We start from the raw sequence: 25,792 nt of genomic DNA, 5'->3' as shown, positions 1-25,792 counted from the left end.
AATAATCGAAGAAACGCGATATTGTTATCGCTATCTTGAATGATAGCCCAAAAAAATTATTTAGTATTTTGCAAGCGAACGCCTTTACATTGTTGAGCATAATTCAATTTGTACAATGTATTTTTTAACGCTTTTAAAAAAAATACTAACTGCGCCGAATTCATATCGATTTTGCAAGGCTGTTAGTTGCTCATATCGAAAAGTTGGCAATTTAACGTCTGCACGACATTTCATATTGTGCCGGGAGTGTGAAGTCAGCAACCTTATATTATTAATATTAGACAAAATAAACAAAAATGTTACCATCCTCGAGTCTTTACCTTTGGCAGCTTAAACAAAAACAATTGAACATATTTAAAAATTTGTAACGAAATGCAGCCACACACAAACCGATACTCGTGTAACGGTCATCGTTCGATAGTTCGCTTGATGTTTGACAACACTAAAGAAAACATAGTTTCTAGAATTTATTAACACTCTTCGTAAAGCACTGAAATTGTTGAAATTGTAAGCACAAAAAAAAAAAAAAAAAAAACAAATTATATAAATCTAGAACAAAAATGGCAACACGTGTTGTGGCAACGGCAACGGTTCGAGCTGTTAAGGGACGCAAATTAATACCAACGCGTGCCGCATTAACGCTGGTAAGTGCTGATGAAATACAAAACTGATGAAGTAACAGTCGGAATTGCGCTTATCAATATTTGTTTATTTTTTTGTTGTGATGTCAATTTTAACAGACGCCCGCTGCAGTGAATCGCATCAAATCGCTACTGCAAGACAAGCCAGAGGTGGTAAGTCAATAAGTCATATTTTCAATTGCCAATATAAACATGTTTTCCATTCATTTCCCTACACAGATCGGCCTCAAGGTTGGCGTGCGACAACGAGGCTGCAATGGCCTATCCTATACCCTCGATTATGCTAGCACCAAAGGTTGTTAATAATAATTATTTTCTATACATGTCATATGACTAACTCGAATTGATTTTTCATACAGATAAACTAGATGAGGAAGTTGTACAGGATGGCGTTAAGGTCTTTATTGATAAGAAGGCTCAACTCTCTCTGCTTGGTAAGTCAACTACATTATATAATCAATTTAACAGATGTAATGCAAATGTTTTTTTTATTTTTGTTACAGGTACCGAAATGGACTTTGTCGAATCGAAGCTCTCCAGCGAATTCGTCTTCAATAATCCAAATATTAAGGGCACGTGTGGCTGCGGCGAATCGTTTAGCATGTAAAGCGTTTCGAACTCATTTTTTTCTCTAACTACGGAATCGCAACCCGCCTCGCAAAAAACCTAAATTATCTAAGTTTATGTAGAGTTTAGAGCTTGTTGTTAATTCAAATAGCAATCGTCTGCAATATATTTAAGCTGCCACACTCAAATATTGTTGCAGCTTAATACGCAAGCGAGAAATTGTTGCAAATATGCTTAAGTTTGTTTTCTGTAGCTACGAAAATTTAGTTGTAACCATTAAAAACGGACATTGTTTTTAGATTATACATTAAAACAACATATTCGTATGTACATAGCATGTATGTAGCTCAAATATAAAATTAAAAAAAAAGCAAACGAAATGCTACTGACAATTTTAATGACCTTAACTATGCAGCTGAATAGTATAATAGTCTCCCTCTCTCTCTCTCTCTTTCTACCTCTCAATTAGCATTCGAAAGTAATCCAATTTTGTATATTTTTTATTCAAGGCAACTAGACTTACGAACACAGTCACATAAATGTCAATATACATGCATGTAGGAGCGTCTGGCTGCTTATGTGTGTGAACGTGCAAGCTGATCTTCTAATTATGAATTTTAAAGTTACATCTTGTTACTCTTTCCAAAAGCACTATGTCGCCAAAAGAAATAAGCGTGGCAAACTCTTTAACAATATTGCAATACTTTCCGCATAGAAGAGCAAAAATCCTGCTGCGTGTGCATACATACGTATGCATATACACATACATGCATGCATTTGAGAGAGCAGCGAGAGCAAGAAAACAAAAAAGAACGGTATATTAGGCAAACAGCGTACATCCCGCTCGATCACACGAGGCCTTAAGGCAGTCAGCTGTCGTTGCTTGTTGAGAGCGCACCGGGAAAATTTGTGGGGGATGGGCGTCGAAGCCCCTGGACAAAAACTAACATTGTTGGTATTATATATGTATGTATATTAAACATGATGCATACAGGGACCTATATATATAATACATTCATTTCATGGCACACACACACATGCAGAAGAACGAGATACACTTATTGAGCTGTACAATTAATTGCTTTAAACCTAATCAATGGGAGGTGGGTATTGCATAATGATTAACGATGCTGCAGTCCATGAATGCCAAATTCTTCATAATCATCCCGCGTATAGATGAATTCATCAAAATTTGGACTTGTGGCCACTTCGCGTCCTCCATACCAAGCATAGCGCACTGGATCCTCTGGACAAATGAGTGAGACCTCCAAGTCGTCTGGGACGAGAGCGCGCAAATCCCGTTTGAGGCGTGGCAAGAAGCCAGGAAATTGCGCACTGCCACCCACAATGAGAATGTTGAGTAAGAGTTCGCGATGGGCCTGCCAGGGACACGCACGTAGGGCGTCAGCCACAGCTTCCGGTATGCCCACTTGTGTGATGCCGATGTCTGAGGGATTGAAGAGCAGCTCCGGAACAGTGAAACGCTCATTGCAGAGCGGCACCATTTGCTGTTGATCCTCATCGACACGTGGGTGGCCAGGCACACGAATGTAGCCACGTTTTACGGTCGTAAAATCGGGCAGAACATATTCGACGGCAACTTCCTTGCGACGTTTCTCGCTCTGATGCACGGTCATCGCATCCTTGAAATCTTCGGCCACAAAGCAAACATCCTCTTTGATCTGATTCACCACATGGCTCTCATCCATAACATTCAGATGACGATACGAGATGAGCTCTTTGAGATGATTCGTTAACGCTTTGCCACCAACATCAATACGTCGAATTGCCTCCAGGACACGTCGACCCAGCACAAAAGGCACAATATGCGTGAAGCTGTATCCAACATCGATGATGATGCAATTGAGCGTTTGCATTGTGGTCCGCTCTTCGCTGTCTGCTACGTAGTTAAATGCAGCCAAATCCGCAGCTGTTGTTTTGTACATCCCAGCAACACGATATTCTTCGAAGAGCATCTCGAGCATTGCTTCCTGAACGCTCTGGAAATTCATTTGCGGTTCGGTGATGACAATGTTGCGATGCTCCAGTGTACAGCCAATGCCATCCTTGCTGAATATATAGTCCCACACTGTTTTCTGGGTGTCCCAATTAAGTAAATAGCCACGCTGAAAGGCTAGGATGTAAAACAGGGCAGAGGTGTCGCGACATTCGTCGATTTGGTTGCCCACAAATGCGCGACGCCTCTCGCTTTTTGCCTTCATTATACAATTGGGCACCACCTGGGGCTCGTCCTGCGTGGCGAGTCCCACTTTGGCTGTGTACGCGCCATTATCCAGCACAACCACAGCCATGTCGGCCAGTTTATTAATTTTTTTAATTTTCTTTTCGTTTTTGGCAATGTCAACAATGCAAACTCAAACGCAAAGAAAACTTAATAGCGCAAAATTGAGCCAACAGCAACGCAAGGTGACAACAGTGATGTTAACGCAAAAATGCGCACAATGTTAACATACGCGGCTATGTTAAAGCGATTAGGCAAGTACGCTGCGTGTTTTATTATTAACACGAGTTATATTTTCCTTCATTATCAGAATAAATACAGATAAATACATGCTCAATTGTTAATTGATGTTTAAATTATTAATTGGTATTTAAATTGTTAGGCCTAGTTGACATACGGTTAAATTTCAAATTATCTGTGAGCATATTTAGCCTGACTTCCATCAGCTGTGCGCAGCATACCAATTTAAAACAGATCACCTTAACAGAACAGCCAGTTAGCAAATGCTAGGGCTTTACTCGAGCGGCCGTAGTTAGCAGGTAATTGTAACAGTAAGCTAACAGCAATCGAGTCGCTGCTAAATGTGCAAAACGACTGGAGATAGAAAGATCCCATTTTTTTACATTACGCGGTGTGCGGCGGCCAGGCGGCGCTTGTTTGCGCTTGTTCAACTTCTTTTTTTTTTCAAAAGCATTTCGTACCAATAACGTCTCGATACGAATCAATGTGTGTAGTGCCTGGTGTTAAGTGTGTATATATGTAATGATGGCTTGTATACCTGTGAATTTGGTTTAAAAGTGCGCCAACCAACGGCTATAGTAACAACAGCGACAGCAACGAAACACAAGTGCGTCCAACTATAACAACGACAACAACACACAACTAATGCCAAAATTAGCCGGCATAGTCAGCGCACTTGTTTGAGTTCTGTGCTTATCGCTTCCGCCAAAAACAAAAAAAACGAACGCAAAAGAAAGCAAACCAAATCAATCGAAACGAAACAAGAGCAGGAGAAGCAATTGTGCGTATAACAACAACACCAACAACAGCACGATGAACACATGACAACAGTGCCATTGTGGATCAGCATCCTATATGTACATATGCATGTATGTATGTATGTGTGAATTCAATTTGCGATACGCCTGAAAGATGCGTAGACCGTCCGCGTTGAGTCGCAATCATTATTTTGTGATCGGGCTGCTGTTGGGCCTGGTGCTCAGCTGTTATATACCGCAGGACATTTGGGAGCTGGTGCAGCAAGAGGAATGTCCGCAGGAGGTTGCCGAAAATTTGCTCATCGAACGCTTTGGCCAGGACTTTGAGCCACATTTAAACTTGATCAATAAGCCGCTGGAGGCCAAAAAGCCGGTAAGTCTCAAACAAAAATATCATTAAGATCAATCCTTTATTCTTCTTCGCTCGCTTGCGCTCCATATTCTCACGCTCTATCTCCCTCTCTGTCACTCTCTCCTCTTAATATGAAGTGTTTCTGCACGTGGTACACGCGCCAATCAAAGCGTGGCAAGTAAAGAAAGCCATTCGAGTCCTACCCAGAACTGAGCACGTGTCGTGCTTTCTTTCGTGACTTGAGCACGAATCGAACATATTACTAAGCACGTAAAAAAACTTAATTAACAAATATTCAAAGTATTTAATGAGAATCATATATTATCTCTAACAATATAATTTAAATCTGAAAGCTTTGCTGTACTTGAAGCTGTTCTTGCATTTAAAAGTCTGGAATTCTGCCTGTTGGAAAATAAAACACGTGTCCATCTCTAGTCCTATGTATATGCATATGCGCGCGCGTTTTAGTGTGCGTGCGTGTTTGGTTGTTTGCTCGTATTTGTGCACATGGCAAGCAATTTATTGACCTTCTTGCTTATCGCATTCGCTTTCGTAATTCGCCTACCACCTCATTTCGGGCAGGCATATGCACACATGCACATACATGTGTATGCACACATATGCTTATAAGTGTATAAACATATGTATGTGTATACGTCGCAGACGTCACTTCATTATTTCGGGGTTCAATTGCCGTTATCATCCGCCTTTGCTCTATGCGGCATTCGCTGTGTGAAGAAGACGAGATCAACAAGTCCAAGAAGTCAGCAACCACTTTGCAGCCGCTCAGTTTAATTTTAGAATGAAAAAGGGAAGAAAAAACATTTCTCGACAATTAACACCCGGTGTGTGTGTAGTTGCAGTAACAGTTTGATGTTCACTTTGCCGGCTTAATGGATATTGCACTGGTAATGCAATGCGCACACTCTTCATCTGTCTTACTGAAATTTTACACGATAACAGTTATATTTTGGTAATTATAATGGGTGCAAATTTCTGCATTGTTTGCATAAAAATTTGATCAGCAACATTTAAAAAAAAAATTCAAAAAGAACATGCGATCGACAAAAATTCCACTGGCGCGCGCATAAATTACATTTAGGAAAATAAACGCATTTCACTTATAAACCAGAGCCAAGTAAATAACCGATAGCTGATACGTGCATCATGCCATATCAACATGCATACATACAAACATACAATGTAGCTACATATATGTTCAGCACATACAGTTGCCAATTTATGTATATACACATGTATGTATGTAAATCGAACACAGCAATATTTATTGAATTAAATACGAGCAACAAAAAAAAAAACAATAAATAACCAAATGAAAATCGATTTCAACTTTTGTTTAATGCTCGCGTTGAAATCAAATGTTGTTACTATGTTAATATAGCATTTTAACATGAAGTGACCAATACTAATTGAGTTTGAAAGTAATTGGAATTGGAGTTGGTATAGCATGGCACTGTATGTTTCCATTAGAAGTTATGTTAGTTTACATGTGAGCAAAGGGAATTCGAACTGGAATTTGAATAATATGGCATGATACTATTCATTCTAATTGGATGTTCCGTTTATATGCATATTCGTATGCAGGGATTTGGAAATGTAATTGGACTAGCATTGAGCTGCACATACCAATTGAAGTGAGTGTGAAATCAGTTTGAATTGGAATTGTAATTGGAGTAATTTTAAAAGTTAGCTATTTGCTTGAAAAATTTCATTAATTTCAATTTTAAAAAATGTACAAGATATTTATGGTGCTGCTATGTCTTTGCCAGCCATTCATATGCCATACATATATATTTATATTTAGTTAAAAATGCAAACGTTTGCGTTTTAATTAAGCGATCGATGTGAAAAAAACTTGATAAAAAAAGAGAGAAAAAACTAATATATTTTTGGGGAATCAATCAGCGATAATTTATGAACTGGCCAAAAATATTTCTCGCACCTTTCTTAAAGATCATAAACAATAAAGACCAAATGATATAATCTATAGATATATTGCCTTATACAATTTGTTTATAAATGAATATAATATATGCCGAACATGTGATCCATCATGGTAATAGCAAAACATAGCTCAATTATTTTACTTACAAAAAAAAAAAAACAAACTAAAGTTCAAGTTTCCATTTTTAACCCGTAAACTCCGTTATTTATAGCCAGAACTTATTTAATTTATGCTGTAAAAAAAACACTATATTAGCTGTTACAATGGAATGGAACGAACTTTTTGCCGTTTCCCTTTTATATATATATATGCAGTGTTGTATAACACGGAACTAGTTTAGTGTTAGCTTAGTCAATCTTGAGCTCTTCTTTTGGTGTGATTTTTAACGATGATTTGCGCTTTATGTGCCCCGAAATAATGTTTTTTTTTCGCTCTCTCTCTCTCTTCCTTTCCCTCTCTGTGCGCTTATTAATAATATTATTTTTTGTTTAATGTGCGTAAGTTACTTAGTGGATATGACACGAGCGAAAGATAATATTCGAAACTCGTTCCCATAAGGCAAAAGAAGAGAAAAACAAAGTGAAACTTGCACCACTAGCAGATACCCTAACTCTACTTAGATTAAGCAAATTATATTCCATATAGAGTTAACATTTTATTTGATTTTTGTTGAGTTGGCAATACTAATACTATAACTATCTATATCTGAACTTTCGCATCGATTTCACAATTTCTCGAAACGTACCTAACTTGCATACTCTCTAGTTCTTATAGATCTATCAAAGAACGCTCAAAGCTAAATCATGTCGACTACTGTTAAAGATCTTTAGTATATAGTAAATGGTTCTATGGGACTAAAGAGCTATAATATACAATCTATGGCTCTATAGAAATAAGAATCTTTAATATACTATCAATAGTTCTTTAGGAACCGTTAAAGATCTTTAATATAATCAATGTTTCTATCGGAATGATCTTTAATATATGCTCAATTGCAATATTCAGCTTTATATGACATAAACTCATATATGTATAAACCCCATTCAATAATTTACACTTGTCTGCAGGGTATTCAAGAAAAAGCTCGAGCAAAAAGTCGTTTTCCATTCACTTAATACAAGTAAATGACAATAACTCGAGTTTACTTAACATCATGTCTGTTTGTTGTTGTTGCCAAAGCAAACATATAGCATGGACTGCCTCTGTGTGTGCGTGTGTGCGTGTGTGCTTTGCCTAAGTGCTCCATTGACACGAAAAACAAAACAAAAAAAAAAAGAGAAGAAGTGAAATCACATGCGCACTTTGAACCTGTGACCCAGCGAACATGCCTCAACCAAATGAATCGTTCGTATGATTGCAATTTGTAGTTTAGTTTTGCTTGAAACACGAGAACTGGAATAGAGATATAGTTAAGATACTATATAGAAACAGTTCGCTTTATATAGGCTATGTTTTCATAGCTCTATCTTCAGAGAAGCTCAAGGATCAAATTGAGAAGTTGTTAAAAAACTCTTCCTAATTTATATGACGATAAGTGTATACAGTATAAAATAATTTTCCATCTTTTTCCTATAACCAATATCTTAAGTCTTTAGCTATTATCAATTTAGATTTTGATTTCCTATGAGAACTTGGCAAATAACATGTCAAATTCTTAGGAACATTTCATGCAAAAGCTCTTCCATTTCAAATTGTTTTTGATATTTTTAAGAAAAACATATTCTTGATATTATTTAGTGTATAAAGTAAACTTTTAAGCATATTTTATGTATTTTGCTTTCATAATTTTCGAGATATAAACAAAAAATGGACTCTGTTCTGCCATGCTGCGCCTTATGCAAGCGCTATATATAACACATTCTTCTCTATGCTTGCCGTTAGTTCTTATAGTCTTATACAGACCTTTCGCTATATAACTCCTCTAGTTCTATTCTCAACGAGTTCGAAATAGTTAAGCAGTCCAGTTGCTTGTCAGCCAAAATTCAGTTGAAAAAAATCAGAAATTAAAAAAAAAAAAAAAAGATTATTTGCATAAAATTTCGGTTTAGATCTTGGAATTATTTAGTTTTGGGTTTTTTGCCGCGTATCGAAAGAGTTGTGACCCATACAGATATGGCGACGAGATGTGCCACGATGCTGCGGCGATATTGCATGATAATGCGACAAAATTTTTCCAAAAGCTGCGAAGACAAATTGAATGACCAGATCAATATGGAGCTGAAGGCCTGCCATCAATATTTGGCGATGGTAGGAGTACAAAACAGATGGAGAGATCGGTAGAGCTATATATAGAAGTAGAAAGTGTTATAGAGATAGAGCTGGGTGGATAGACCGAGCTATATAGATGTAGATAATGCTAGAGATAGACATGGGATGAGATGGAAAGTTAGAGGTATATAGGCGAGATAGTGCTATAAATAGAGATGGATGGATAAACAGTTAGAGCTATATAGATGTGTACAAGATATGCTAAGCTTTTTCGGTTTAGATGTAGATATAGAAGCAGATACAGATAGAGAGCGATAGCGAGATAAATAGATTTAGAGATAGAGAGAGAGGTAGAGAGATATATATGAATAGATAGACAGATATTGGTAGATAAATATATAGATATGGATAGAGATATATGGATAGATAGATAGAGACTTAGGGAGATAAGGAGATGGAGAGAAAGACATAAAAAAGTCAGCAAAATATTCTAGATGTAGCCTTATATTGGCTGAGGTAGATATAGATAGGCAGCTAGATGGGTTAAGTTAAGATATGCATAAAAATGATAGTTGAATCTGAATATATGAGATGATGTCATAGATAAAGATGAGTTTATATGAGATATATACACATAGATAGGTGAAGCTAAGATATAGATATAAGACAGATTGCTATATATAGATAGCTGGACAAATGGTACATACGACGTAGAGCTTATAGAGGAACTGAATGATCAGATAGAGGCGCGTAAAAACATAAGTAGGACAGCAGATGATGCTACTTACTGGATGAGAAGCTAGGTTATTGATATAGATATATAGATAGAATGGGTAGAGTCATGAATATAGACACAGGCAATGCTACAGTCTGGATAAAGTTAGTTATATAGAGTATATAGATCGTTGAGTATATCTAAACAGATAATAATCCAGTCACATCGCAGGCCTATCATTTCGATCGAGCAGACGTCAGCTCGCCGGGCATACATGGCTTCTTTCTGAAAGCCAGCCTGGAGGAGCGCGATCATGCCGAGCTGATCATGAAGTATATGAATAAGCGCGGCGGCTTAATACGTTTGGGAACGGTGCCCGAGCCGGTGGGCGAGTTCAGGGATGCGATGGATGCTCTGAAGCATGCGCTAGAATTGGAATTGGAGGTGAATCAGCATCTGCTGGATGTGCATGCGCTGGCCAGCAAGGAGAACGATCCGAACCTGTGCGATTTCATTGAGGCCAACTTTCTGCAGGAGCAGGTCGACGGCCAGAAGATATTGGCCGACTTCATACGCCAATTGGAGCGTGCCAAGAGCGATACTGGGGACTATCTGTTCGACAAGTATCTCATCTCGGCGGGCATGCATCAGGCCAAGAAGCGCGAAAATTGAGAGCTCTTATATCTCTCGTTCTGTTACTGCTTCTTTGTTTGCTTTTGTATCAGTTCAATGGCAATAGTCCCGGTAGCCCAGTATATGTCTATAAATAATAATAATACAAAAAATATCACTTATCAATGAGAGCAGCCCCAGGGCTCTGGCACACATATATTCGGCTAGGCGGCGAGTTCAACTAGTCACAAACGCGATCAGCTGATTGACGACAGTCGCCAATCACAGTAGATCGTTAGCTAACGCATCTGTAGAGCAATTTAATATTTAATGCAGCTAGAGAGAGGTTGTCGAAGCATCTAACTAGTTCTTATAGCTCTGATAACTGAATCTGAATCGAAATCATGAAAGTCGTTTCGAGCTTATGCTCTGAAGGCGGCAGGGCGACGAGGTGAGTCGATGTAGCCTAGTTCGTAACAACTACAAATTTATTTCACCTCTCGATAACTCAACTCGTATACTGGTTATCGATAACATTTCGATTTATTAAGAAACTTCCACAATTCATAGAAACTAAGCGTAGAACGCTTGAAATAGCAGCTCTGCAAGGTATCTGCTAGTCGAGCACTTCCTACTGTAGCCCTTTGACGTGTTTTATATCTGAAATTCGTATGGTAAGCTTAAAGAAGATCTCTAAAAATCGGAGTTCTGTGATCTGAGACGGAAACAACGGCAGCTCCATTCAAGTCAGTTGTTGCCCCAGAATGGATCGTTGTTCGAATTCTTTAAAAGCTAAAGAGCTAAAATATACATTATATATAAGGAATCGCCTTGTATATCTCTATAATTCGCATAACTTTCGTTATATTAGGCTTTATTTAGAGCGAGTTATTGAAATTTGGATGTAAGCTGAACTGAGCTATTGAAAACTGAACTGACAGGGTAACTGCTAGTCGGGCAAGCCCGCTTAGGGTACTCTTGTTATTTGCCTTAATTGAAAAGCGCGTCGCATTTCCGGCTTAAGGCGCTCTCATGCTGCCATATAACATATACCTAGACATATTTTAGAACATATATATATATATATATATGCAATGTGTGTGTGTATATGTGTGTGTGTGCGTGTGTGGATGAGTGTGTTGTGTGTATTTGCATCTATATAGTGCACAATAACGCGCTCAATTAATTGTCATAAGCGCGAGACAGCGTCGACCCAGCGATGCCAGCATTTACAGCTAGACTCAGCAACAACAACAACAGCAACAACAACAACAAATATCATCTCATCTAGCTGATCTGTAACAATTCTAGCACCGCCTGCGCACTTCTTTCAATTAAGATTTGTCAAATCCAATGCAATTCACATTTGCCCACTTGGATCGCTGTGCCCGATTGAAACTGAGCTGAGATTGAGGCAGATCCATGCACTATATATAGATCCATATATATGTCTATATAACTGGCTTATATGCCAGATGGACATAGAGCTATTTCAGATCATCAGCACTCATCATATTCATATGCGAATCACTTGAAACATTTGAGTGTCGTCGCCTAACTTGATTCATTTATTTGAGTATTTGATTAGCTCAGGGAGTTAGGCTTAAGCTGAATGATTCGAATACGGCTGCCAGTTGGAAATGCTGCCCCAATAGCGAATGAATACTGAATAATGCAATCTTTAAGTGAATACAAGCATTTGATTCGAGCAGCTTTAAGCTGAAGAAAGTGTGGATAAGTGAATACATTCATATGTTTCAGTTAAATTAAATGAATAGTGCATAAAAATAAAAAAAAATATTAATTTGATTCACACTTTAAAGTGAATAAATTTGCATACAGTATAAAAAGCTAAATGTATTCATTTAATTCAAGTAATTCAACTGAATGAATAGTGAATGCTGAAGAGCTTAAGCTGAATGAGTGCAGCACTTACAAATGAATATATTCATTTCATTCAAAGAGCTCAAATATATGCTAATGCAGAGATGAATGATTCATTCGAATAGCTGAAATCCATTGGCCAATTTGAAAGGACAAATGCTTAATTACAATTTGACGGAGCGTCAATTGCTCGCTTTATGAATGAGTCGCAGAGGGAAAACAAATTGCATTTCAGTCTCATCAAATGTTATTCACGACCCGAAGATCTCATTACAAACAAATTAAGCTCAAAGCAAATCAAATATTGAAATTGCATCTGCATGAATCAATACGCAAAGCAAACAAATACGAAATATATATCTATATATATATATATATATATATATATATGTAGATATAGGTATAAGTATATCTGTGTTTGTAGTAAATGTGACAAAAGTAATCTTAACATTTATTTATTACACCCAATGCCGAGCAGGCGGACAGAAATCGTACCCCGGACCCTAAAGCCATATAACCAGACCATACTGTAAATATATATATATATATATAGATCTATATTTAGATATATATATATATATATATATTTATATATACATATATATATATATATGTAGTTTGTCATATTAAACTCATAATTGGACTGAGTCACAAGCACGTTGTTATCGAGCATGACTGACTACATAATACACGCTCATCATTGTGCTCTAATTGATAAGAACTTTTCAGAGCTGATCAATTGTCTTCATATAGATAGATATGTCGATAGTTAGATATGTAGATATATTGATAGATATATGTATAGAGCAATATATATAAATGTATATATCGATAAATAATAGAAATTTATATTTATATATATCGATAAATATATAAATGTATATGTCGATAAATATATAGATTTATCGATAGATAAATATGTAGATATATTGATAGATAGATGTATATAGCAATATATATAAATGTATATATCGATAAATATATAAATGTATATATCGATAGATAGATAGATATATCGATAGTTAGATATGCAGACATATAGATAACTAGATGTATATAGCAATATATATAAATGTATATATCGATAAATATATAGATATATCAATATATAGGTATATTCATAGATAGCAACAGATATCTATATAAATGTATGTAGATAGATAGATAGATATATCGATACATATATATTATATGCATCGATAAAGAGATATATATATGTATCGATAAATAGATAGATAGATATATCGATAAATAGATACATCGATAAATATGTATATATAGGTATGTCGATTAATATATGTATAAAGATATATCGAATATATATATATATAGATATATCGATAGATAGATTGATAATAATATATATATATATTGTAAAATCAATCTGTAGAACAGACAAAAAGTGACCCAAGACATTTGTTCTGGAAATACGACTGCAGATAATTGAGATACCCAACGTAAAGATCCAATGGCTGTGGAGAGTATGGCAAGTGCTTGTCATAGGCATAGCAACATAGACTGCGCAACATATGGCTATCGATAGTCACTGGGCAAGCTAACAACCGATATACCCGTTGACATTGTCAGGGGCGAGTATCACTCTACTTGGCTACCAGCTGCAACTGAATCGTAGATTGTCGATTGTAAATGGTGCGTTGAAAACGAAGGGCGCAGGAGGGCGGAGGGCAATGGAGGCCAACAGCTCGCATAGACATAATTCGATATCTAAGTCTAATTAAGTTTTCTGCCATGGAAATTGAAATATTTCTTTGATTTTTTCATTCATTCCACATTTTTATATTATTATTTTTTGTAATTGGTGACGTTGTTCGCCTTGGCGATAAGGCAAGCTTCGTTGATAACGTCTGTTGAGCCATCGGGCATCAGCGTGGGCATAATACTCGCCCAGAGAGAGCTGATTGCGATCATATAACCTATAGATCTACTTCTGCAGAAGCTAGTCCGATTTATCACATAAACTTATACTGGACTTGTAGATGATATCAAAAGTATTAAATTTGACAAATTTCGATACGAGAAAGACATGGCTTAACGGCATTGACTGCGCCACGGTGGACTCTGGCCTTAAAGCGGTGGGTAGATGTGGGCTTTGCCACGTGACAACCAATATGCTCTTTTCACCTGTTAAACGAGTAGTCAGAAATAATCAGAGACATGAGAACAGTTTGTTGTTTTTACTTCCGTTGGCTGCTGTTACGTCACAAGGCTGTGCTATTATCGGTTATCATGTCTAACGCTTATCGATTGTTGAATGTTCAAATAGGCTGCGCATTTTTAACAGCCACGTGCTCCCGAAAGCCAACTAGCACTTTGACAGTGCGACAAATGCAGTGAACTCAGCTGATTCATTTAGCAATTCTCTGATAATTCCCAACTGAATCAGAAAGCGCAGTCATGCTGCTGTCAACGTTGACAAGCAGTTAAATCTATATTACAGAAAGTTAAATGTAAAAAATAAAATATAAAATATATAAGAGAAAAGAGTAACACAGAGAAAGAGAAAAGAGCACAGAGAAAATATAAAGTAGAAAAGATAAAAGAGGAAAGCGAAATAGGAAAATAGAAATATAAAAGAGAAAAGATAAAATATAAAGAGAAAATATGAAAAGAAAAGAGAAAGAGAAAAGCGAGATGAAAATTAAAGAGAAAAGAGAAAAGAGAAAAATAGAAAAAGATAAAGATAAAAGAGAAAGAGAAAGAGTGATAAATATCAATATAAATATAAATGATAAAATACTAAAATAGAAAAGATAAATATAAAATATAACAGATAAAATATAAATAGTAAAATATTAAAATAACAATATAAAATTAGAAATAATAAAGATAAAATATAAAATATTAAAATAGAAAATATAAATGATGAAATATAAATATATAAATATAAAATATAAAAATAAAATATAAAATAAATATAAATATCCAATATAAATATAAAATATAAAATATAAATATAACATATAAAATATAAATATTAATATATAATATAAAATATAAAATATATAATATAAAATATAAAATATAAAATATAAAATATAAATAAATATAAAAAGTATATAGAATTTTGAATATATATTTGGAAAATATAGAAGATAACATAGAAAACATAGAATATAAAACATAGAAAATAGAATTTAAAATATAAAATGTAAAATATAAAACATAGAATAATGGAATAAACGTAGAACAACTATTCTAAAACATAGAACGTAGAATATGGAATCTAAAACACGGATAATAGAAAATAAAATATAGAATATGTAAAACATAGAACATAAAATGTGGAGTGAAGAAACATGGAACATATACAATGGAACATATAATGTGCAAAAAAAATTAAATTTGGAATATAGATGATGTAGCGTAGAGTCTAGAAATCAATAATATTCCCGGATAGCAACGTGCACAATGCCGATTCTAAAGTCTAAAGTGAAATTTTAGTGCGCTAATGGCATAGGGAACCACACCTTGGTCGAAATGAGTTTTGTTGTTGATTCCGAATGCCAAAGTCTGCAACTGTTTGGCTGTTTTCGCTACGTTTTCTTCGTTCCATTAGTCATTCATAATTCAGATGAAATCGTTAAATGGCAAAAGCAAATAAATTGACTGGACAAAGCAATTTTTGGATGAATCGCGCAGCCGAATTAGTAAATTCGAATCGAACAAACACTCAATGTTTGCTTATGCGATTTTCAATTTTCATTTTGTGAACTTTATGGAATTTGCACACAAATAAATATATATATATAGATATATATTTTGGAAAGTATTTTCATAGACCCCACAAAAAACGAAAACTATAAGAAAGTGCTGCAGAGGGGTCTAGTCTGTGTGGCAGCTAGGCAAATGTTTACCTGTTGCGCAGCTATACGTGTGTGTGTGCGTTAGTTGTGCTTAGATATTTACACAATTAATTGCGTACAGAGATATTGCTCTGACTGCGGCTGTGCCTCTGCCTCTGCCTGTGGCATAAGGTGCCGTAATTTAAGCACAAGGTCATCTTGCTTTTGCATGCGGCCACAGCGCCGTCGCCAGGGGGTTGGCTCGTTAGCTCGCTGCTATGACACTCCAGCTACGTAGCTGACAATTACGAAACGTTAATTAGAAATATATAAAACTTAAATTGATTGAATTGATTTGTTAATTGCAGGCGGGGCAAAGCAATAAAAACGAGCTATGAAGAAATGGGGCATATTGATTGAGGTGGGGCTTAGAGCCGAAGCACATAGATATTGATGATTCGATTAGAGAAACACATATAAATATAAATATATATGTATATAGGGTATTCGCTAGCCGAACATATGACCTATTAATTACAAATCAATACATATGCAGGGTATATGTCAGTCGAGCAGTGAAATGTTGTTTTATTTCTTACAGCGTATCTTGCAGTCGTTCATGCTGGACTTACTGCAACTAACTAACTAGACAACCTGTATTTGTAATTGTTATTAGCGCTAATTGCTGCTCGCTATGATGCAATACGAAGCTGTTTATGCGCCACGCCCATCGCCATAGAACGCCCCTTTTCAGTGAGTGTCTAAGGGCGTGCGCCTGTGTGTGTAGCCACAAACTAAGTGCCAGTGCACATAGTTCAAGGGTCAAACAGATTTACCTGACGTCAGCCTCGATAAGCGAGCCATAAAAGAAACGCGGAGGGAAAATCAATTGCCAAAGCAATTGATAAGAAACGATAAAGGCAATGGAATACCCTTGGAATTTCGAAAAAAGTGTAAACGAAATTATATAGAAGAGCTAGATAAATGTAGACATGATAGATCGATATATATGCATAGCTAGAATAAAATAAATAAGTTAAAAAGAAGCTTTATTCTAAACATATAAGCTTGATCAGTTGATCAGTCTTAGAATTCATAAAGCTAAGCCCAAACCAACAGAAGAAAAAAATACGGACAATGAAAAGTTTTCATTTACGAACTGGAATTTATGTGAATGGCCTGGAGATATCTTCACTTCTTCAGAAAAATTATAATACCCGCCATATGGCAGCGAAGGCGAGCGAAGGCCAGCGCTTTACGAGCCCATAAACAGTGGCCAATTAAAAGATATTTGTAATTGGCCATATAATTTCATTCAACTGCCGACAAAAGGCCTTCAAAAGCAAAGAAACGCGCAGCAACACTGAAAACTGAAAACTGAATTGACATCAAGGAAGAAGTCATGAACAATCGGAGAACTCTCATAGAATTCAGTGGGATATAAGTGTTATTACATATATTATTATAAATATATATATTTGATATATATAAGAAATGATAGAGGTGGGTAGGCAGAGAGATATAGATATATATAGAAAGATCGATAAATAGAACTAACAATAGATTGTCGAACAGACAAATAGTTGTATTGCTGTATTATAAACCTATCTACTTATCTATCTATTCTTATATATTGCTTGATATATATAAATATATATGTGCAGAGAGATAGATCGATAGCTTAGAGTTATAAATATTTAGAAGTCTATTATTGCTAGTCTCTCTCTCTCGCTCTCGCTCTTATCGGTTAGGTTTTATAAGATAGTTGAGTTATTATCAGATATATTCGAATAAGTAAAACCAACATTCTATGCTCTACAATCATTAAATAGATGTTGTTATAAAGGTATGTGTTAAAAGGTATGATATATATATATATATGACCTGGCATAGGTCTCGATAATAACTAGAAAATGTAGAGCTTACACGAATCAAGCTTTTGCTGCAAATCATCGATAACATTTGCTAGTTTTGCATGAAATCGATTCAAACCGATATCAAACTTAAGTTCTTAGGCATTTTTAAGAGCTGGAGCAAACAACTTAATATTTATATAATTATAATAATAATAGATTACGAACAGATATTGACAACGTCACTTTTTGAATAGTTTCCCCTTATAGATGGAGGTATCTCCTAGTCGAGCAGTCCCACTTGTCTTGTTATTTCATTTCATTCCATAGAAGTTCCGATCCTCAGCTCTTATATACATCTATGATTCCATATTTAGCAACAATTTCAATAAAAATACTTTCGATCAAATATCGTAATATCATATTTTCGACATCTTCTATTGTTCTATATCATGGAGTGTCGTGGTAGTTAACGATAATTCGATTGTTATTATTATAATAGTCACTCAGTGGATTATATTCAGATACCCTGTGGCCCCATTTGGAATGTGTCTGCCACCTAAATTTGATCGAGTTACAGGGTATCTGCTAGTCGAACTCTTGCTCTATCACCCGAAGAATTTGTTACTTGGAAAAACCACAACTCATATACATAATCATAAACATTTTATAGAGAACGTTGAACCCTTTAGATACTTCATAAAAACACAGACAAAAATTGATGGAAACATATAATTCTCCAGCATTATATATATATATATTTTAGAGCTTAAATGAATAAAACATAATCATCTAATCAGCACTAGACTTGGCCTGGCTTTGTGGTCTTGATTTCTCAAGTACCCAAACGTGCAGTCCATATAGACAGACTAGATTATTGTATTGGGTACAAACTACTTATGATATACCCATTCAAAACATTGATCGTTACTATAACCATAATATTGTCAATACTAATAGAAACAATAATGATAATGATGATGCAAATTATGATGGGAAAGGTAGAAGATAGAAGCTAGAAGATAGAAGATAGAAGATAGAAGATAGAATATAGAAGATAGAAGATAGAAGATAGAGAGATAGAAGAGTAGAAGATAGAAGATCGAAGATTAGAAGATTAGAAGGATAGAAGATAGAAGAAGAAGATAGAAGATAGAAGATAGAATATAGAAGATAGAAGAAGATTATAGAAGCTTAGAAGATAGAAGATCGAAGATAGAAGATAGAAGCTAGAAGATAGAAGATAGAAGGATCGAAGATAGTAGATAGAAAAGATAGAAGATAGACGATAGACGCTCGCTAGCGAAAAGAGATAGAGCTCGAAGATAGAAGCTCGAAATATCGAAATGGTAAGCTAGATCGCGATCCGATCGCCGATCGCCTAGCCGCTCCAGCTCGAAACGAATCTGCCTGGAAGAGATCGATCGATAGAAGAATATCGAAGCTAGAAGATAGCAGATAAAAGATAGAAAACAGAATATAGAAGATGGAATACGGAATATGGAAGAGGTTTAAGGTCTCTAATATGTCTCTGTCTCTCTCTCTATCTATCCCTTTATCTGTCTCTTTTCGCTAATATCTCATGTATTTCTTTCATTACTTCAAAATAATATCTAATATCTCTAATATCTAATCTAATATCTCTCTCTCTCTCTCGGTCTCTCTTTCTTGAAGGTAAAAAATGTGTTGCGGCCTCGTTACTACTCCTCGGAGCTGGGCATACGTGAGAAGATCTTTATTGGTGTGATGACATCGCAGGAGAATGTCAACAGCTATGCCACGGCATTCAATCGCACCACCGCCCACCTGGTGAACAAGATCAAGTTCTTCATCAATGCGGACAGCGAGAAGACGAACTATCAGTTGAAGAACATTGTCGGGTTTACGGACACGCGGGAGAGTCGTCGTCCGTTCTACGTGATCAAGTATATAGCGGACAATTATTTGGATGACTACGATTACTTTCTGCTGGTGCCGGACAATGCCTATGTGGATGCACGGAAGCTGAATGCGCTGCTTTATCATATGAGCATCACCTTTGATCTGTATATGGGCGGGACACGCGTTGCCCAGGGCGAGGCTGGCGAGGGGAAGGAGGGGAAGGCTGCATCTGTCGGCCGCGATGAATCGATGAATGATTCGGGTGCGGCGGGTGTGAGTGATCGGAACTATTGTGACCTGGAGGCGGGCATCTTGCTGAGCAGCAGTGTCATACGGAAGATGCGCAACAATTTGGATCGTTGTGTTCGGATTGGCATTACGAATGATCATAGCGTTAACATTGGGCGCTGTGTGAAGTATGCGAGTCGTGTAGCTGGCTGTCAGGAAAGTTTTCAGGTGAGTTAAAAACCTTCAACATTTCATATATTTGCGGTTTGACATGTATTGGGACAAGTGTAAAGTTCATTTACTTCAATTAGCAACTAGCTTAACAGCCAAAACCAATTAACAGCAGCTGCTGCAGCAGCTGTTAACAGTTTTAGCAGCACTGCTGTCAAATGAACCACAAGTCGCGTAAGCAAACGTTGCCATGTACGTTTTGCTTACATGTTTGTGTGCGTGTGTGTGTTTGTGTACGAGTTAATTTGCCGTTTGCTTGTCGTGTGATCTTTGTTGCTTCCTACACGCCGTTTTATTTATTTAAACAATTTGCCGTTGACTAAAAAGACGCACAAAGAGCACACACACACACTCACTCACGCACACACACGCACACAATCATATGCAAGCAGAACCTCAGAAAAGAACATAAAAACAAAAAAAAAAAAGAAGAGAAAAAAATCAGTTCATTGATACATGAAAGTGACCCTGAAAAGAGCATCTCAACGGAGCAGCGGCCGAGCGAAATGTGATGCGGAAAGTGGAGAATACAAATGAGAAAAGGAAAGAAATAGAAGCTGAAGCAACAACAACCACTTCTACATACATCTTGATAAAGAAAAAAACATTTTAGAGCTGTTTGCGAGTTTGTGGCAGGCAATCAACAAACAGCAGCAGCAGCACTTGATGGACGGTTTTTTTAATTTCCAAGCAACAGCAACAGAGCAAAGAATTTCTTTAACGGAGTATGTCAAGGGGAAGTGCTGGAGAAGATGAAGAACCGAAATAAGAGGCAATAAACTGAGGAGACACGGCTTGCAATTGGAAATGCACTCTCCAAAAAAGTTGGACAAGCACTGTTGCTTTGCTTTTGCTCTGGGTGGCATTTAGCAGTGGGAGAGAGAGTGAGAGGGACGTAATGATGTTAAGCATATAAATATATATATGTATATGTATATGTATATGTATATACACATACATTTGTGTGCATGTAAGGAGAGTAGAAAAGTGGGCAACGGCTGTAAGTGGAAGTGCGTTCTCAATACTTAGCATAAATATATGTACATATGTATGTATTGGTTTTAATTAAAGTAGCTGCTGTTTATTTATAACACAAAATTAGTTTTTGCGCACGTAATTTATCAAGAAAATGTTAGTTCTTCTTCTTTTCCTTTAATGTACATACATATGTATGTATGTATTTATGAAGATATAGTGAAACAGGGCTAAGAACTTGACGCACGCCTTTCACTAGAATTTCATTTGTTTGGATTTTGGGTTTATTTACATACGCAGCTGGCAGGTACCGTGGAATGATTTGATATGTGTGTATGTATATGTGTGTGTGCGTGCGTATTTGATCAAAAATGTTTAACATTTGCTGCAGTTTAAACAAGTTAAAGAGCTTAGCATACGCACATGTGTACTTGTATGTATATATGTATACATAGGGTATTTAGCTGCCGTGACGTTTTACAGTAATAAGCTGGATGCGCTTCGTGGAAACTAACGCGCTTGCAATTGCGTTTGCCATCGCCAACAGTTGGCAGCGCAATGTTAATTAAATTATGCGACTGACTCTCGTCAACCCCCAAATAGAGTAACGGAATTGGCAATGGCAATGGCAATGTTAATGGAATTGAACTGGGAACAGGGAACGCGCATGGGCACTGGAATGCAACTGTTAGTTGGACCTAATGAGATCGTTAAAGCGACGCAGCCATAAAGGAAGTTGATTGTTTGGTTATCTGTAGAACACATGTTCATAACTGGATCATGGATTCGGGTCTGGGTTGTGGTCGTCGTTTATTTGTTTGCTCTGCCCTTTTTCTTAGAAATTAATTTTATGCAGCATTTGTTGGCGCCTAACTAATTATTTTTTTTATTCTCTTTCATTGTTTGTTTTTTTTTTTTTTTTTTGTACAGGGTATGCGTCAGTACAGCTATGCCCTGAATACGAAGTCGCGCCAGCATAAGGATCTCAGCATATTGGCCAAGGAGGCAGCATTCCTCAATGCAACAACCGTTTATCCCGTACAGTCACCGGAGGATTTCTATCGCCTGCACGCCTACTACTCAAAGGTCAGTCACGTGGTTATGAAATGCATGACTGTTATCATTTACATTGAGCTGTAAAGAAAGCGACTGTTAAAGGACTTTTATGTTAATATTGAAAGTTGCTAACATTTCTCATGTAATGCAAATAAAATAGCACTGTTAACTTGAGCAGCAGCACAACTGTTAAAAAAGAACTTTTTCCGTTACGAACTTAACGAAACAAACTTAGGTCAACGGTTAGCAAAGAGAATGCTAGACGCTAAAAACTTAATGAAAATAACAGTTAAGAGGGAATATAATTAGTTCAAAACTTAACGAACTTCGATGGAACACTTAACAAAATAAGAATCAGCAGACAACAGTGGAAATACCATCTCTTCTAACTTAACGAAACGGAATTCAATTGCTAACAGAGAGAACGCTGACCGTTAACAACTTAACGAAACTTAATTCGACTGTTATCAGAGATTACACTACCTGAAACTTAACGAAACTAATTACAAGGAGAATAATGCATATTATAAATTTAACGAAGCTGAAATTAACTATTCGCAGAGAACACTGTTCGTGCACAACTTAACGAAACTGAATTCAATTGTCACGAACTTATCGAAACTGAATTCAATTGTTACGAACTTAACGAAACCAAATTCGAGTCTGTTAAATATCTTTTCTATCCTCTCCCCAGCATCATCTGGAGTTGGTGCAGCAGCGCGGCTATGCACTGGAACAGAAATCGTATCGCATTGCCAATGGCAGCATCTCCAATAAGATACTCGAAATCCGTTGGCCGCTGGGCGTGCCGCCGCCCAGTGCGCCGGAGACGCGTCACGACATGCTCACGTGGCAGCTGCTGAACGAAACGCACTCCTTGCTGCCGAATGCGAACTCCGATCACGCCGTGGCGCCGCTCAGTCGCATCGAAGCATTGGACTTCGCCAAGGTCCTGGAGATCGCATTGCAATATGCCGCCCAGAAGTATCCGAAGCTGCGCTACCAGAGCTTGCACAGCGCCTACCGCAAGTTCGATGCGACGCGCGGCATGGACTATCAGCTGCATCTGAATCTGTACGAGAGCGGAAGCGACGTTGACAAGCGGCGGCTGTTGCTCAAAAGCTTCGAGGTGGTCAAGCCGCTGGGTCGCGTCGAGGTGGTGCCATCGCCCTACGTGACGGAGAGTACACGTATCGCGATACTGGTGCCATCATTCGAGCACCAGGTGCCCGATGCGCTCGACTTTGTGGCGCAGTACGAACGCGTCTGCATGCGCAATCAGGACAATACATTCCTGCTGCTGGTGAGTATATCGGCGTATGACTGTGGCTGTGGCTGTGCCCGCTGAACGTGTTTGCCTTGCAGATCTTCCTGTATCGCCTCGACTCGCCCAGCAAGGGCGACGAAGATCCCTTCAAGAGCTTAAAGAAATTGGCCCTCGACTTGTCGTCGAAATACAAGACAGATGGCTCACGCATCGCCTGGGTGTCCATACGGCTGCCGGAGCAGCTGAGCAGTGAGCCACTGCAGCCGGATGATTGGCTACTGCACGCCTCCATGTATGGCCCGAGGCAGTTGCTCAGCCTGGCTGTCGCCGATCTGGCGCTGCCCAAGCTGGGACTCGAATCGCTGGTGCTGCTGGCCACGCCCAGCATGCTCTTCCGTACGGATTTCCTAAACCGTGTGCGCATGAATACCATCCAAGGCTTTCAGGTGTACGCGCCGATTGGCTTCCAGCTCTATCCCTGCAGCTGGGCGCATTTCTGCAAGGAGTGCGACACCTGTGACATTAGCCAAAGCACCGGCTACTTCGATCGCCAAAATCAGGATGTGATTGCCTTCTACAGTCGCGACTACGTGCAGGGTAACAACAGATCTCTCTCTCTCTCTCTCTCTGTGTCCTTTATTGACCTTGTCTTCGCTTGCAGCTCGTAAACTTTTGGATCCGTTGGGACTGCCCATAATGCGCAGCGATCTGGACATTGAGCAGCTGCTGCTGGCCGCATCCCAGCCGCGTGCCACGAAGATTGAAAACATTTTGGACATGTTTGTCGCCGCACAGCATACGGTGCACATATTGCGCGCCGTCGAGCCACAGCTGCGCTTCGGCCTCGATGTGCGAAATCATTTGGCCAGGGGCGGCTCACTGCCGCCCACGCTGCCCCCGCAGGGCAGCAGCTGCATACACTTGGCATCGCGCAAGCAAATCGGCGATGCCATCATCCGCTACGAGGATAAAAGTATTCTGCAAAAGTAGCTGCTGTCCCAGCGACTGGCCAATGCTAACTTTTATATATATATATTATAGTAATATCATCAGTTCCTTGCTAAACATATATATTGCCAAGTGTGTGCGTGTGTGTGTGTGTGTGTGTGCTCATAGCCTTAGTTAATTTTTGTTGCTTTTTTTGTGTGTGCTTGTGTGCGTGTGTGTGCATGCCTTGCTTTAAACTGAAACTTGTAATGCTCAAAATGGTAGACAAGAACTGTTATACAATTAGTGCTCAAAGGGTTGGGTTAGACGGGGAATCGGAGCAGGAGCTAGCATGGGGTGGGGTGGGGTGGGGTTCAGGAAACTTGTAGCTGCCAACTAACTAAGCTTGCCTAAGCATAACAATCAATATATATTATAACACGTGTTGTGTATAACAGTTGCCAGCATCTTGCGTGTCCTCCTTAGCCGCTCTTGTAATTTAATCTTACATAATTGTAACTTGTCCTGCAAATTCCTATCTATATTTAGCATACATCTAACGCTAAGTGTTATTCTAGACGTATATGGAGAATGTGTATAACAATTTGTACGTAATTTGTGCCTGCTTAGCCAAACTGACTGTGGCTCAAATCTTGCCCAACTAGACCACATTGTGGCAACTGTTATACGTGCCCTATTTAGTTTCAGCTTTAAGATTTCGATAGTGTTGTATAACATTTTGTAAACTGTTATACAAACAGATGTAAACGGTACTGTGTCGAAATGCCAATAATTGCCAGTTAACTGTTATACAAATAACCATTGTAAACTGCTATACAAATAACCCCTATTATACTATTATACACAGTAATTAGCTCAATAATGATCAACAGTTATACAGCAAAACAGCCATTGTTATACGACTAAAAATACTGTTATACAAACGAAGAAAAAGTAGTTTTATATAAACAACTTTAGGAGAGTTGAAATAAAATGCATAAGAATATGCATGTTATACAATATATAGCCAACTGTTATACTGCTCTAATCATGTAAAAAATCATAGTAACGACTGTTATACCAAGGCCAGGAAACGCGCTGAAACTAAATTGAAAACATTCATGCTTTTGTCACTGTTATACAAGTGCCAACTGTTATACAATCATAAGGAAAAGCATACCAACTACGTATTTAGAGTTCGAATAAGTAGCGCCTGCCAGTTATATGTTTTAAAGCATTTTGCATTATTATTTTTTTTTTACATAATTTCATATAAAAGATTTTTGTATTTAATTTATTATAACACAATCAACATACTTTGTTATACGGCTAGCAAAAGGCAAATTGTCTGTAAATAGTTTTTAACATTGGCAATAAAGAAAAGGA

At 37.6% G+C, this 25,792-nt stretch overlaps 4 protein-coding genes across 4 annotated transcripts; 3 read left to right on the top strand and 1 right to left on the bottom strand.

Annotated features, from left to right (window-relative positions):
* Window positions 1-467: 467 nt before the first annotated feature.
* Window positions 468-1,583, top strand: LOC111593469 (iron-sulfur cluster assembly 1 homolog, mitochondrial). The gene is made up of 5 exons (XM_023306231.2): window positions 468-644; window positions 741-794; window positions 861-936; window positions 1,001-1,075; window positions 1,145-1,583. Exons 1-5 carry the CDS (start codon window positions 561-563, stop codon window positions 1,246-1,248), a joined length of 393 nt encoding a protein of 130 aa, XP_023161999.1. The 5' UTR covers window positions 468-560; the 3' UTR covers window positions 1,249-1,583.
* Window positions 1,584-2,203: 620 nt separating this feature from the next.
* Window positions 2,204-3,875, bottom strand: LOC111593465 (actin-related protein 6). The gene is made up of 2 exons (XM_023306227.2): window positions 3,848-3,875; window positions 2,204-3,582 (listed from the first exon to the last, which is right to left on the bottom strand). Exons 1-2 carry the CDS (start codon window positions 3,873-3,875, stop codon window positions 2,330-2,332), a joined length of 1,281 nt encoding a protein of 426 aa, XP_023161995.2. The 3' UTR covers window positions 2,204-2,329.
* Window positions 3,876-4,040: 165 nt separating this feature from the next.
* On the top strand, window positions 4,041-24,554 carry LOC111593463 (chondroitin sulfate glucuronyltransferase). The gene is made up of 6 exons (XM_030223546.1): window positions 4,041-4,821; window positions 19,516-20,178; window positions 22,087-22,242; window positions 22,907-23,515; window positions 23,578-24,076; window positions 24,141-24,554. The coding sequence occupies exons 1-6, from the start codon at window positions 4,603-4,605 to the stop codon at window positions 24,467-24,469; spliced, it is 2,475 nt and encodes an 824-aa protein (XP_030079406.1). The 5' UTR covers window positions 4,041-4,602; the 3' UTR covers window positions 24,470-24,554.
* LOC111593462 (soma ferritin) lies at window positions 8,760-10,469 on the top strand. Its single transcript, XM_023306222.2, has 2 exons — window positions 8,760-9,013; window positions 9,921-10,469. The coding sequence occupies exons 1-2, from the start codon at window positions 8,879-8,881 to the stop codon at window positions 10,359-10,361; spliced, it is 576 nt and encodes a 191-aa protein (XP_023161990.1). The 5' UTR covers window positions 8,760-8,878; the 3' UTR covers window positions 10,362-10,469.
* Window positions 24,555-25,792: the final 1,238 nt, after the last annotated feature.

The sequence above is a fragment of the Drosophila hydei genome, unplaced genomic scaffold (assembly GCF_003285905.1).
Source record: "Drosophila hydei strain 15085-1641.00,03,60 unplaced genomic scaffold, DhydRS2 tig00000237-arrow-arrow-pilon, whole genome shotgun sequence".
Lineage (NCBI taxonomy): Eukaryota > Metazoa > Arthropoda > Insecta > Diptera > Drosophilidae > Drosophila > Drosophila hydei.
The sequence above is the reverse complement of the archived record's forward strand: the minus strand, read 5'-3'. Positions and strand labels throughout refer to the sequence as shown.